The sequence below is a fragment of the Akebia trifoliata genome, chromosome 16, assembly GCF_017979445.1.
Source record: "Akebia trifoliata isolate Shusen 1 chromosome 16, ASM1797944v1, whole genome shotgun sequence".
NCBI lineage: Eukaryota > Viridiplantae > Streptophyta > Magnoliopsida > Ranunculales > Lardizabalaceae > Akebia > Akebia trifoliata.
In genome coordinates this window covers 18,456,904-18,470,414 of record NC_141390.1, presented here as the reverse complement: position 1 = coordinate 18,470,414, position 13,511 = coordinate 18,456,904, and the positions used below count along the sequence as shown (strand labels likewise).

General features: G+C 37.5%; 1 protein-coding gene across 2 annotated transcripts in view; it reads left to right on the top strand.

The window, feature by feature from the left end:
• Positions 1-3,320: 3,320 nt before the first annotated feature.
• LOC147382711 (uncharacterized) overlaps positions 3,321-13,511 on the top strand; it is a 58,886-nt gene continuing 48,695 nt past the window's right edge. The window contains exons 1-2 of one of the 2 annotated variants that reach the window (XM_086428233.1): positions 3,321-3,588; positions 3,700-4,389. In XM_086428233.1, coding sequence (XP_086284359.1) covers positions 3,705-4,389 — 685 coding nt within the window. In that variant the 5' untranslated portion in view covers positions 3,321-3,588; positions 3,700-3,704. Of the gene's footprint in view, positions 4,390-13,511 lie in introns of both variants that reach the window. The other variant, XM_086428234.1, reaches the window with a different exon arrangement.

Genomic DNA, 13,511 nt, shown 5'->3' with positions numbered 1-13,511 from the left:
TAATATAAATAATTTGTGGTATAATAACTTAAAACGGTTTCCACATTTTTTTTTTAGGGGGATTTAGATATGCAACCCCATTTTTTGATGAATATTAGAGATATCTCCCATATGTTTTGAAATTGATGACATGCATCCTTTGACTTTAGTCTTCTTAATAGAATAATGAAAAAGACCTAAATGCCCTCATCTTCGATTACTGCCAAAAAGTCCTTGTTTTTTCTTCCTAAATCCAGTCATTTACGTCCCCATCAATCTCTATGATATATTTTATAATCTACTCAATCTTGTTTTTAATTCATCTTTTTCAACATAGGATTAACTCTTTGTAGAAAACCCTATGATTTTTTAGCGAAAATTTCATGCTTTCATCTTTCCAAAAATACTATTTGATTTTTATTTTTAAAACAAAAAATCTTGAAGCTCTTCAACCTTTTTCTTAATGTAACTTAAATCCATCAACCTTATCTCATGTCATCATTTGCTACCTTCCCTCAACCATAGTAACAAAAAACTCTCTTGTTTTTTAAAAGGTCTTGTTTAAAACATACTTTGAACCTCTACCGACTAAAAATATAAAATAAAATAAAATTGAATTTTTCAAAGAGACGTGTCTTACATTTTAAGTACATTTTGTTTAAATATGTTTTAAACACATTTTTTTTCTTCAAAAGAAATAAAAATAATAAGAACCCCCTTTTTTTGCCAATGATTAACTTATGGTTGTTTGTGATTTAGTTCATAAATGTTGTTTAATGTGGGATTTTATGATAATATCTTGATGCTATTTAGCTTTTAAATTTTATCTATAATATGTTCTTTTGCTCAAAAGATACATCGATGGTTAAATTTTTTTTCATCATAAAATGTAAATTTATTTGTGGAAACATGTTATCATGTATAGATACTCAATGGGGTTTATTTTTCATAGACTAAACGTCTAATATTATATGTGTGTTTGTTATATGTTTTCATAATTTTTTACCTATATTTTTTATTTTGTATATTTGTCGTTTTTCCCCCATTTTATTCTTGTTCTTTCCCTTGTTTTTTTTTTTTTTTTTCTTAATTTTCCCTTTCCATCTTATACCCATATTCGACTTGGTTACTAACCTTGGATTTTTCCTCCCCAAATGCCTTTGTTCTACCGGAAAAAAAAAATTCTATCTTTTTTATGGGCTTGGAGGTTAAAGATTGGTGTTATAAGTTTTAACCAACTTAAGAGGTTTTAAGTGATTGGTCTTCAGAAGAAAAATCAAGGTTTTTTTTGTTATAGTTGAAGATGAGGGCGTTTGGATCTTTTTCTTTTAATCTATTAAGAAGATTGAGATCAAGAGACACATGTCATCAGTTTCAAAACATAGGGGAGCCATAAAATATTCATCAAAAAGTGAAGGGCCATGTCTAAATCATCTTTACTATTATAATGATGATTTAGCATCAAAATTGGGATTTCAAAAATGCCTCTACTTTAATATTCAAATTTCATATAATTAATATAATCAGGATCATTTTGGTCAAAATCAAGAAAATTACAATCCCAAGACGTTAAAATCATATTGATTAGTTTTCAAAATTATGAAAATGTCATTTTTACTATATAATCTTCAAAATCACCCTTTAATTAATATTTTAAATTACAATTATACCCTTTAGATACATGTGTGTTTGCACATGCCACCTCCTAGTTTTAACAAAAAAAAATCATTACAAAATTTTTGCATTGCAACAAAACACAAGAAGTAATTTCACAAAAGATTTCTTTATGGTTTACCAAGCAATTGTAAATTTTCCATCATAAAACATTTTCAGTGAAACTCAATTGCAAATCCAAATGATTTGTAGTGTACTAAGCAGGGGTCAATGTGATGAGAAAAATTTACACTCATGGACTAAGTTCTTTACTTCTACTCAACCAGTCTAATTTGAGAACCGTTGCCTACTTCTTATAGGAACCGTTGTAATGCATTATTTTCCACTGCAACCAAGCTCTCCTTCACTGTGTCGCCTTCTAGAAAGCCTTGGCATGAATTGAAATGAAAAGAGGCTCATATTTCATATTAAGAATTAGCAAAGTTTCTACAACAACCATGGTTTTAAAATTTGTTTGGATGTCTAGTCTTTCGATTTGTTCGAGTCATCTAGTTTAACCATGGACGGAATTTTGAGAAACGCATCAGGTTTGAGATGACTTGTCTATCTGTCTTGTTGGTGGATAATACCAAAACAAATTGGACGAGTTGTCTCAGTCTCAAACAAGATTTAAAACCTGATACCATCTAGCTACCTAATGGAACGCTTCTTTATTCGGGCTTGAGGCCACTAATATATATTAAAATAATAATAACATGACTCGAATACATCGACGTAGAATGTGCACAAAACCATAGATTTTTTCCCTTGTGTATCTCAAGGAAAAACCTATGATTTTGTGCACATGCCACAACAGTTGAGTTGTTTATTTTTTTTAGAAGTTTATCACGACTCTTTTCCCTCTTGTATCATAAGCACAAAATTCAATGGTTTTATGCACATTCCATGTTAGTTGAGAGGCTTTTTTTAGTCAGTTTAGCGTGATTCTCAATTATTATAAGATAAAAGGGATCAACTAGTTGCACACCACCCATTGTCAATTGCACTTCATCACTTAAAACTTTCCATTTACTTTCCTTTTGGACTAAACTCAGGATCCAATACGATGTCCCATCTTATAAAATAGGTTAGGTGTGTATGTGGCATGCTTTAGTTGGTGTTTAAAACACCTTGGACTCCAAATCAAGTTGTTCACGCGGTCAAATTGTGCCACATAGATACCATTTGTATCTATAGAAACAAGACACCATATGGGATCTTGACTCTTTGGATTATTGCACTCAAAATTAAAATGAAAATATTGCACTCCTTTGGTTCTTTTTTTCTTCTTCTTCAATCATGCTCACATAAATTATTTTTAGTTCAATAATTTTTGTAAGAAATACTTGATCGTATAATAAGCATGTTTACAATTCACAGAGAAGACAAAGTCTCAAGAAGGTGAAAAATCCGAAATTTTAATTTTACCAATAATGGTGCAACTAGTAGGTTACAATAGAGATTATAAACAATAAAATAAAAAAAGATTCTTTTTCAAAGTTGGTGTGCAACTAGTCCGTTCCAAAATAAAATTAGTTTTGATATTTTTTAGCTCAAATTTGGTACTTGCTAAATTGACTAGGGTTAGTAAATGGGTTCTGGGAAATTCATGCTATATGAGTCAACTCAGGCATGTTTTGAGGTGTTTTAAAACTACGCGCACTTCTAGTTGTGAATTGTTTATGGGAGCACAGAGAGCATTGAATGAGAACACGTTACTTGGTTAAAGAGGAAGCTTCAACACCACTGTTGTTGTCATCTGCCAACTGGATCCATTTGATTCTGTATTTAATGGATAGAGTTCAAGAACTCTTTAGTCAAAACAGTACTAGCACACAACAAACACACACAATTCACTCTTGATAGTTCGATTGATGGGCAGTTGAGAATTAAATTCGGGCCATTAACAGATGAGATCAAATTCATTTTATGCTTGTAGTCGGTGAGAGGAATTGTGTAATAAAAGCTATTATTCTTCTCCTATAAATACCTTACACCACCATTGTTGTGGTTCATATATCCTTAAACAAAACACTCATCTTCTTCAACTCTGTTTTCTTGTTTTAGGTAAGATGAGCTTTGGTCGTTGTGTTGCTGTTTTTGTTCTTGTAGTTTTTCTTGTGAACGACATTGTTGTTGGTAATGATGTTAAGGGTAGTGTTAGTGATGATAAGCACTATTTTGGACGTCGTGGTGGTTTAGGGAATGGAATTTATCGACATCGTAGGTTTGGTAAGGGTGGAGGTTTAGGGGGAGGACTTGGTGGTGGTGCAGGAGGTGGTCTAGGAGGAGGAGGAGGCCTTGGTGGTGGTGCAGGCGGAGGAGGAGGCTTGGGTGGAGGTGCAGGAGCAGGAGGTGGACTTGGTGGAGGTGCAGGAGGAGGAGGTGGACTTGGTGGTGGTGCAGGAGGAGGTGCAGGAGGTGGACTTGGAGGTGGTGCAGGAGGAGGAGGAGGACTTGGAGGTGGTGCAGGAGGTGGACTTGGAGGCGGTGCAGGTGGAGGAGGAGGCCTAGGTGGTGGTGCAGGAGGTGGAGGTGGACTTGGTGGTGGTGCAGGAGGAGGTGGAGGCTTAGGTGGAGGTGCAGGAGCAGGTGGAGGCTTAGGTGGTGGTGCAGGAGGTGGACTTGGTGGTGGTGCAGGTGGCGGAGGTGGACTTGGTGGTGGAGCAGGTGGGGGACTTGGTGGTGGTGCAGGAGGAGGAGGTGGACTTGGTGGTGGAGCAGGTGGGGGACTTGGTGGTGGTGCAGGAGGAGGAGGTGGACTTGGTGGTGGAGCAGGTGGGGGACTTGGTGGTGGTGCAGGAGGAGGTGGGGGACTTGGTGGTGGTGCAGGTGGGGGACTTGGTGGTGGAGCTGGTGGTGGTGGAGGTTTAGGTGGTGGTGCCGGAGGCGGTTTTGGTGCTGGTGGTGGAGCTGGTGGAGGTCTTGGTGGAGCTGGAGGTGGAGGTGGTTTTGGTGGTGGTGGTGGAGGTGGTTTAGGAGCTGGAGGCGGCTTTGGAGCTGGAGGTGGTTTTGGTGCTGGTGGTGGTGGCCGACACTAAAAACAAAAAAATAAAAAAAAAACAAAAAAAAAAACCCATTTAGTACAGTTTACCTAAAATTATGAATAATTCATTCTATCCAAATGTGTGTGTTTGTTTTTTTTTTCTTTGGTTTGATTGGAGAAAGTATTTTATGTTATTTAATGTAATGGTGATTTATTATTGAATGAGAATGTACTTAAAGAGGGTGGCTGAATGATACCGACTTGGGGGTGAAGGAATCAGTTATTTCTTCGATCTCAAGTTCAAATCCCACTACCCATAAAAAAAACTTTGGTGAGTATGCACTATTGCACGTGTAGATTAACACGTGATGGGCAAAGCTCGAGTGTAGGGGTGGGAGTGGTTTTTTTTTTTTTGATAAATGATATTTCATTCATATAACAGAGACAGATCGATCGAGATGACCAACTTAATATAAGACCTTACAAATGGACACTAATCACAATAGAACAACAAATCCCATCTTAGTTATACATAAAATCTTAAAAAAACAGACCCCCTAAATTTCTTATAGACTTTTGACCAATAAAAAATAAATCCCAAAATGAAAATAATTGTACCTGAGTAATTTTTTTTGTTTCTCCTCAATGATATGTTTATTTTATATCTTTTTCAAACCACACTCCCCTAACAGATTGCGCGAATGGTATGATACTCCACAACTTCTTTTTTGCACTGTCAAACAAATATCCAAAAGAGATCTCTCATTATTTTAGACAAGCAGGTTAGTACCCCATACAACTTAAAAAAATGAGTCCAAATAGCATGGATGAATTTGTAATGAAGAAAGAAGGTGATCTGATAATTCTCCATTATTTATACATTACACATAGCAATTCGTCTTGTACCAACTACACCGCATCAAAAAGTTTATCGTTTGAATCCTTCCTAGAACCCCTATCCATGTGAAGAAAGAAACTTTACTTTGACACTTTTGAATCCCAAATTGAGATATGAGGAAAGAATGTATCTCCATTAATACCTAAAGATCGATAAAATGAACATACTGATCGAGAATCTTCCATCTTTACTTGCCATCCATACTATCCCATCTTCCCTTCCTGTGCATAATTCGATACATCCTTCGAAGACTCGGCATATTAGAACTGAGATTAAATGATAATGTACGATTGTCAACATCAGCATTCAATACCTCAACCAATCAGCTAGTACTTTTATGAAACACGTTACAAAATAGAATCAATTCACATTGGATGACCGTGATATTTCGACACTATTATATTATATAAATATGATTACAACTACCCTACATCTCAAATTTATAATCCTATAATATAAAGAATAATGATGAATGCAGCGGTCCTGTTATGTGGGTGACGTGGTAAGGGTATAGAATCACCTATCTTTTCTTGTGTATCTCAATGAAAAAGATTTATGATTTTATGCCCTTGCAACATTATCTATGTACCAAATTGCATACTAACATTGTGTTCATTCTTCGGACTCTTACATAAAATCACACAATAAGTTAAATTATTTTATTTTATTTTTAATGTGGAAAATATGGTTACCAAACTGTTGAAACACTAATCTCTAGTAAGTGAGAAACAAACTGTTTTTTTTTTAAAGATAAATGGAGAAAATAGTTGGTTTCTAATTTATTTTTTTCAAAAGCAGTAAGAGTGATTTAGACGTAGCCCTACTTTTTGGTGATATTTGAAAATAACCTCTGGATTTTGAAACTGATGACAAACGTCCCTTGACCTCAATCATCTAAATAGCCTTGTTGAAAAATACTCATATCCTCATATTCAACTCGTACTCAAAAGCCCTGCTTTCTCTTTTCAAAACTAATCATCTTCCACTGCTCTGAATGTCATTTTTAACTCTCAGTTCAACATGAAGCTTTTATCTAGATCAACCTTCAAACCTCAAGGAAAGATATGGTGTTTGTTGAAGGGTAAAATGATAGAATTTTGCTTAGAAAAGACTAGGATTTTCTACAATTGGTTAAAGGCAAGTGAAAAATAATGAATCAATGACAAGGTTGAATAGGTCAAAGTTACTACAAAATTTGAAGAGCTAAGAGCAACTCCAACCGGTCTCTATATTTCTATATTTAGAGATAGAGACCTTCGAACCTAACTCCAACCGATCTCTTAATTTCTGACACCCCCTCTAAAACACGATTCACATTTCTAGAATTGGAGGAAGCAAAAAAAAAATAGAGATGGTCCCTATTTCACTATGTATCTTGTACAAATACCAATTGTATCCCTATCATTTTACATAAATATCATTCTTAATTTCTTTTTTGAATAAAAATATGTTTTAAATATAATTTCTATCCCTTATTTATTTTAAATTATTATTATTCAACATTTTTAATTCTTTTTATTAAATATTTAAAGACTCATATTTAATCAATTGTTCGAAAAAATTTGACAAAAAATTGCAATAAAAAATAAGTTTTATCATGAATATTCATTTTTTTTTCTTATATATATATATTTAAATTGGGGTGTAACAAGTAAAGTTGAGTTACCAATAATAATTTTTCCTTTTTTATTTTTAATAATTAACTTAGGGTGTAATAAGTAAATTTGAGTTGCCAATAGCAAATTTTATATATTTAACTTGGGGAGAGAGAAGTAAAGTTTGGTGGCCAATAGCAAGTTTATTATGTGAATAGTGAATTAGAGGCATGAATAGTGATTTAGAGGTCCCCCCTTGGAGTTCATTTAGGTTATAGAATCACCTCTATAATGATAGAATATGCCAAAATAGAGACAAGATATAGAGACGAGTAAGAACAACTCTAACCGGATTGTATATCTCTATATAGAGATTTTCGAACTTAGCTCCAACTGGCCTATAAAATTCTGTCAAACCCTCTAAATCACTATTAACGTTGTAGACACGTGATTTTCGTCATTACGACGGTCACATCTACTATGGTTTGGAGTCGCCACCATTCATATTATAAATGGGTGTGAATGGTCACCCGATGTATATTTTCCAAAAAATGTCATTTTTGGCACGTAGTGACTCAAGTTGGATAGGGATTGATCAAACCTAGGGATTCGGGTAAGCGGCCCGGTTGGAGAAAAGGGAAGGAGTTAGGCACCCTTTTCTCCCCGTCAAGTTGCAGTAACCTCAACATAATTTGGTAATTTTGATTTTAAAGAATATTGAAAAATAAAGTACCACGTGGAAGTGTTTGTACCCTCAATGGGGATTCATTTTTGGCTTGATCATAGGGTCATTTCATTGATGGAAATGACCCTTTTAGACCTTTAGCCATGGGATCCATTCATATTCAACCCATTTAAAATAAAATGAAAGGGGGGTGATAGAAGAGGAAAAAGGAGAGGGTAGAGAGAGAGAAATGGGGGGGTGTTGGTTGCACCCACCTTGTATCCTTGATCTTCTTTTCTTCTTCTTCTTCTTCTTTTTCTTTTATTTCTTCTTTTTGAGTTCTTTTGAGTCCTTAGTGAGTTGAGAGTGAAGTTTTTCGTTTTTTAGAATATGATATGAGAAATTAGTGAGAAGGAGTAAAGAGAGTAGGTTTTTTTTTTTTCTTAGGGAGACTTGGTAATCATTTTTGGGGTGAGGAGAGGGGTATTTACAGGAGTTGGGAGGAGGTTTGGGGGCATAATGGGGTTAAATTTTGAAAATGATGATACTGACATGGGTTTTAGAGGTGAAAGGTTTGAAATTTGGAATACAAGTGAGGGTATTTGTGTAAAGGATGAAAATGAGTTGTGTTTTAACCCAAATGGTTTGGATTTTACCCAAATCCATTTGGGTAGAGTATTTGGTGGGATGAGATGAGTGATGGTTGATGGGAGAATGGAGTGTAAGGTATTAGGTGTTTGATTGAGTTTTGGATTGATAGAAAAGGTAAGGTGTTTAGATTTAGGAGGATGAGTTGTGTAAGAGGTGGGTATATTGGTTTTTGAGAGGAGAAAGGGGATGATGCCATGTGCAATCATGATGAAAGGATGAGGTGATGAGATTGGTTGATTGGTTGATGTGGGTTGTTTGATTAGAGAGAGAAGTATGGGTTAGTTAGTTGATGATGAGAGAAGTACAGGTTGAGGTGATTTTATTGGAGTGTTTTAAGGAAGATGATGGGTAGAGATATGGGTGGTGATGTGGGTGGTTGATGATATTAGATAATGGTGATGGATTAGGGTATGGGTTGAGGTGTGGGTGGTTGATGATGTTAGAGGATGGGGATATGTTAGGTTAGGGTAGGGTATGGGTTGAGGTGATTTTAGAGGGAAGTGATGTGTTAGATGAGTTGTTTAGAGAATGATGATGGGTGATGAGATGTGGGAGGTGAAGAGTGGTGATGACATGTGTCATCTTTGATGTAGGGATGGTGATTGGTTGATGTGGGTGATGGATAATGGGTTAAGGTTATGGGTTGGATAATGAGTTGTATATGGGGGGATTTTGTGGGCCTTGATGTGTATGGGCTTGGGTTTAGGAGGGTTTGTGGGTTGTTTTGGATTGGGTAAGGCTTATCTTGGATTTTGATTTTGAGAAGGGAGGTTGTTTTTAGGGCTTAGAAGGTATGAGATTAATTTTGTGTTGGGTAGGTTGGAAATGAATTTAGGAAAGAGTTGAGGCCTTGTGGGCCTTAGGTGGGTTTAGGGTATTTGCGAATTTCGAGGCGGAGTGGTGGGTGATAGATGAAAGGAGGTCTCTCAAGTCTCACCTTTTTAATTTTTATTTTTTTTGTATTTTCCTTGAAGTTATTGATTTGATCAAAAATGCCACGTATTTGGCAATTTGGGCCTTTTGGGCCCGTTGGAGAATTTATCTATTTTTGTGGATATAAGTGTGGAGCGACGAAGGTTGGGATGACGTGGGATGAGTCTGGTCCCTTTGATGGATCGAAATTGTCACTTTTTAATGTTTTGGGTCTTAGAGGCCCGTTGGCCTATTTTGTCGAAAATCGATGTTCTGAGTGGAGCGGGGTAGAAGGGAGATAGCCGAATCCTTTTGATGGACCTACTAAACCATTGAGAGATGTTAGAGGCTTGGATTTTGGCTAAAATGTCACATTTCGATGGTTCGGGCCATCGAGGCCCATTGGCAAAATTATTTGGAAAATTGCTGTTTTTAGCCCTTTCGAGTGAGGGCCCGTTCAAATTGGGGTGTCTACAGTTACCCTTCTTTGTAGGAATTACGTGCAAGGAACTGCAAAGAATAGACTAAACCCCTATTTGTACGGGCCAGACGGCATTTTGTAAAATACGACTTTGAATTACCGGTTGAATTGATGACTTTTGTAAAAAATGGTTACTCAAGCACGGGGTCTAACAGAGTTACCTTATTAATTCCTTAATCTCGATGGCGCGGAGCTCGTGTAAGACCTTGGATTTGATGAAAATTTGATGAGTTCTAAAAATCGACTATTCCTTCGATCGTGTTTTGACAAATCAGAGTGAAGCTCAACTTGAAAAGGGTTTTTGATTTTTTTTTTTTGATTTTTTTGATTTTCATTTGATTTTTTATTTTGATTTTGATTTTTTTGATTTGATTATTTGATTTTTTGATTTGATTTTTTGGATTTTTTTTTATTTTTATTTGATTTTTGATTTTTTTCGATTTTTATTTGATTTTTTATTGTTTGATTTGATTTTTAGATTTTTTTATTTGATTTTTGATTTTTGGATTTTTATTTGATTTTTAATTGTTTTGATTTTTATTTGATTTTTTGATTTTTACTGATCCGTGCTTGAGGCACGGATAGCATTTGGAGCGATTTAACCCGTGTTTAAAACACGGATAGCCTTATTCTTGTCTCATCCGTGCCTGGGACACGGATCCAATCAAGCTCTCTTCATCCGTGTTGGCGATACGGATAGATCAAATTTTGCTTCATCCGTATTGATAACACGGACCAGTACAAATTTCAAACGATAAAGCCTTCGCGCCCCTCCATTTTCTCTTTCTTCCTCGGTTTCTTTGGTTTCTTCTTGCTCTTTGGCAACTTTTGGCGATTCTCTTCTTGCCTCTTCGTTTCCTCATTAACTTCCCTCCCATTTTCTTTATTTTCTCCTCATTTTCGTTGATTTGTGCCTTGAGTTTGTTTGGGAGAGTAAACGGGCGTGCGTGTCGCATTTGACCGTTCGTAGACAAGTTTTAAAGCTTCGAAGAACTTGTTTGGATTGTGATTTATATCGAGGTAGATTTTAATTGATCCTTCTTTCTCTTTTTCGCTTATTTGATCCATACATAGTCTATATCACTGTTTCATGTCACCTCTTCTTTGATTTCTGCTTTGTATACTTCACGTGTGATATTCTTTTAATCTTTTTGAGCATTTTTGGAGTGCATGTGCATGTCTTCCATCTTTTGAATGTTGTTATAATCGAAAATGATGTAGCTTGATGCCCCTTTTCCTTGTTATTTTGCTGTTTTATCATTTTTATTTCACATTTTGATTGGATGTGAGCGTATGTATTGTTAGTCCATGGAATTAGTGGGGGTGTTGGGGCTATTTTGTGGGTGTGGATTGATAGATGGAGTTTAGTAGTTGGTCGGGGCTTGAGGAAATGGATGATGGTGGTTTGTTGCGACTTGTATGGTGGTTGGCTTGTGGTTGGGGTGGTTTGAGATTGTTAACGGATTGCTCGGATGGGGATTCGGACTGGTTTTTTTAGGTAGTTTGGAGCGAAGGGTTGTATATTGGGTTGTGGGTAATAGAGGGCTTTAGAGGAGGCGATTCTTTTTCTTCCTCTTTTCTTAGCATGCCTTGGTTTGGAATTGTCTGTCATCATGCTTGTATCCCCACATCTTCTTTCTTTTAAATGATATTTCGATATGATGGATATGGTCATAGGTTGGCGGGGTGAAATTGGTTGAACTAGGCTTTGATTAGTTTGGTTGGGTTAGGCTGGATGTGGAACGGGTTGATTGATTTGATAAGATTGATTGGGTCAGATAGGGTTTCACTCAGATTTGGCTGGGTCGGACTAAGTTGGACAGGGTTTGACTTAGATGGGTTATGTTGACCGAGTTTGACTTTGGCTAACTGAGTTGACTGGGATTGACTAGACTTAATGGGTGAATTGGGTTAATCGGGTTGACTTAGGCTGATTGGGCTAAATGAGTTGGACTGGGCTGACTGGGTTGGTGAGTTAAATGGGTTTTATTGGGTTGCCTAGGTTGACTGGGTTTAGTTGAATTGGGTTTGACCGGGTTAAACTGGTTTTGGCTGGACTTTGAGTTGACTGGGTTTAATTGGTTTTGATTGGATTTAAGGGTTGACTCGACCTTGGGTTGACTGAATTTGGCTGAGTTGGACATGTTCACTGAGTTGAGTTGGGTTGGATAGGTTTTGGGTGAGTTGGTCAAGTTGACTGGGTTTTAGGTCGAGTTGACCTAGGTTTGACTTTGGTTGGATGGGTTTGACTTAGATTTGACCTAGATGGGATGGGTTTGACTAAGTTTGACCTTTTGGTTGACTGAGTTGGCTGAGTTAAATATGTTTGACTTCAGATTCAACTGGGTTTGATCGAGTTGGGTAGATTTGACTCAATTGGGCTAGTTTTGGCTTAGGTTGGCCAGGTTTAATGGGTTTTGACTTAGATGGATCAGGTTCGACAAGATTGCGTAGGTTTGACTGAATTGACAGATTAGGTTGACTGGGTTTGACTTGATTGGACTGTGTTTGACTGAGTTGATTTGAGTTAAAAACTAAGTTTTGCTTGAGTTGATTAGGTTTGACTGAGTTGGGTAGGTCTGGTTCGGATTTAACTAGGTTTGGTAGGTGGACTCAGATTTGACTGGGTTTGAGTTGGGTAGGTTTGACCTAGACAGCTTCATTGAGATGTGTGATCATAGGATTTTTGCATTGTTGTTTGATCACATGGCGACATTCTTCAGACAAGGAGGATGAAGCGAGGCTCAGGACCCAAGCTCACTTTGCTTTGGGATTTGGGGTGGCGACAGAGTACGGTTGGCCGAGATAGCCTTCCTGGAGGCCTGATTCAGCTTCAGTGACCGGTTCTTCATCCGGTAGTGGGGCAGATGAGGCCAGTTCTCCTCATAGTGGTCCAACTGAGGACCTACTGAGTGGCAGTGGTGGTGGAGGTCGACGTGGTGGCCGAGGCCGAACGGATAAGGCCGTAGGTGCCGGCGAGTCGGTAGAAAGGTTCCCAGGGTGGAGATCCCTGCGGAGGAAAGTGAGAGGGTTCCAGATACCTCTCTTCTCCGAGGATTAGGGAGGCATGTCTTATGCTTATTCGATTGGACATTCCTACCCCCTACCCATCAGCCAGCTTTCGCGGGAGGTGGAGCACCTTTTTATCAACTGCTGCCCTATTTTCTGACGACATCAGGACACAGTTTGCTACAGTAGGCTTTGGAGCCTTCATGCAGATACCGTATTTCAAGGCGGATTGACCCCTGTTTCTAGCCATGGTGGAGAGATGGTTTCCAGCGACTCACTCATTCCATATGCCAGAGGTGGAAATAGGTATCAGGCCTTTGGATTTCGTTGCGATTACGGGTATCGTGATGGATGGAGAAGTTCTATCCTTGACTATGCTATCTGTCCAGGAGGTAGGTGAGTTGTTGGGTCTTACTAGAGTACCTGCCTTTATGGTGGGGAAGCAGGGCAGGATTAGCACGGAGGTGTTGATGGGACTGTTACTGATTGAGGAAGAGGATGGAGCCCCTCACACTTATCGAGAGAGATCAACTCGATTTGGAGATAGAGACTTCGACATTATTTTTCGTATTTGCTTCCTTCTCCTCATCGACAACTGTTTCTTCTTAAAGATGATTCTTCAGTTTCCACCACATTCCTCTCAGTTATGCACAATATCGATCACATCGGTGACTTCAATTGGG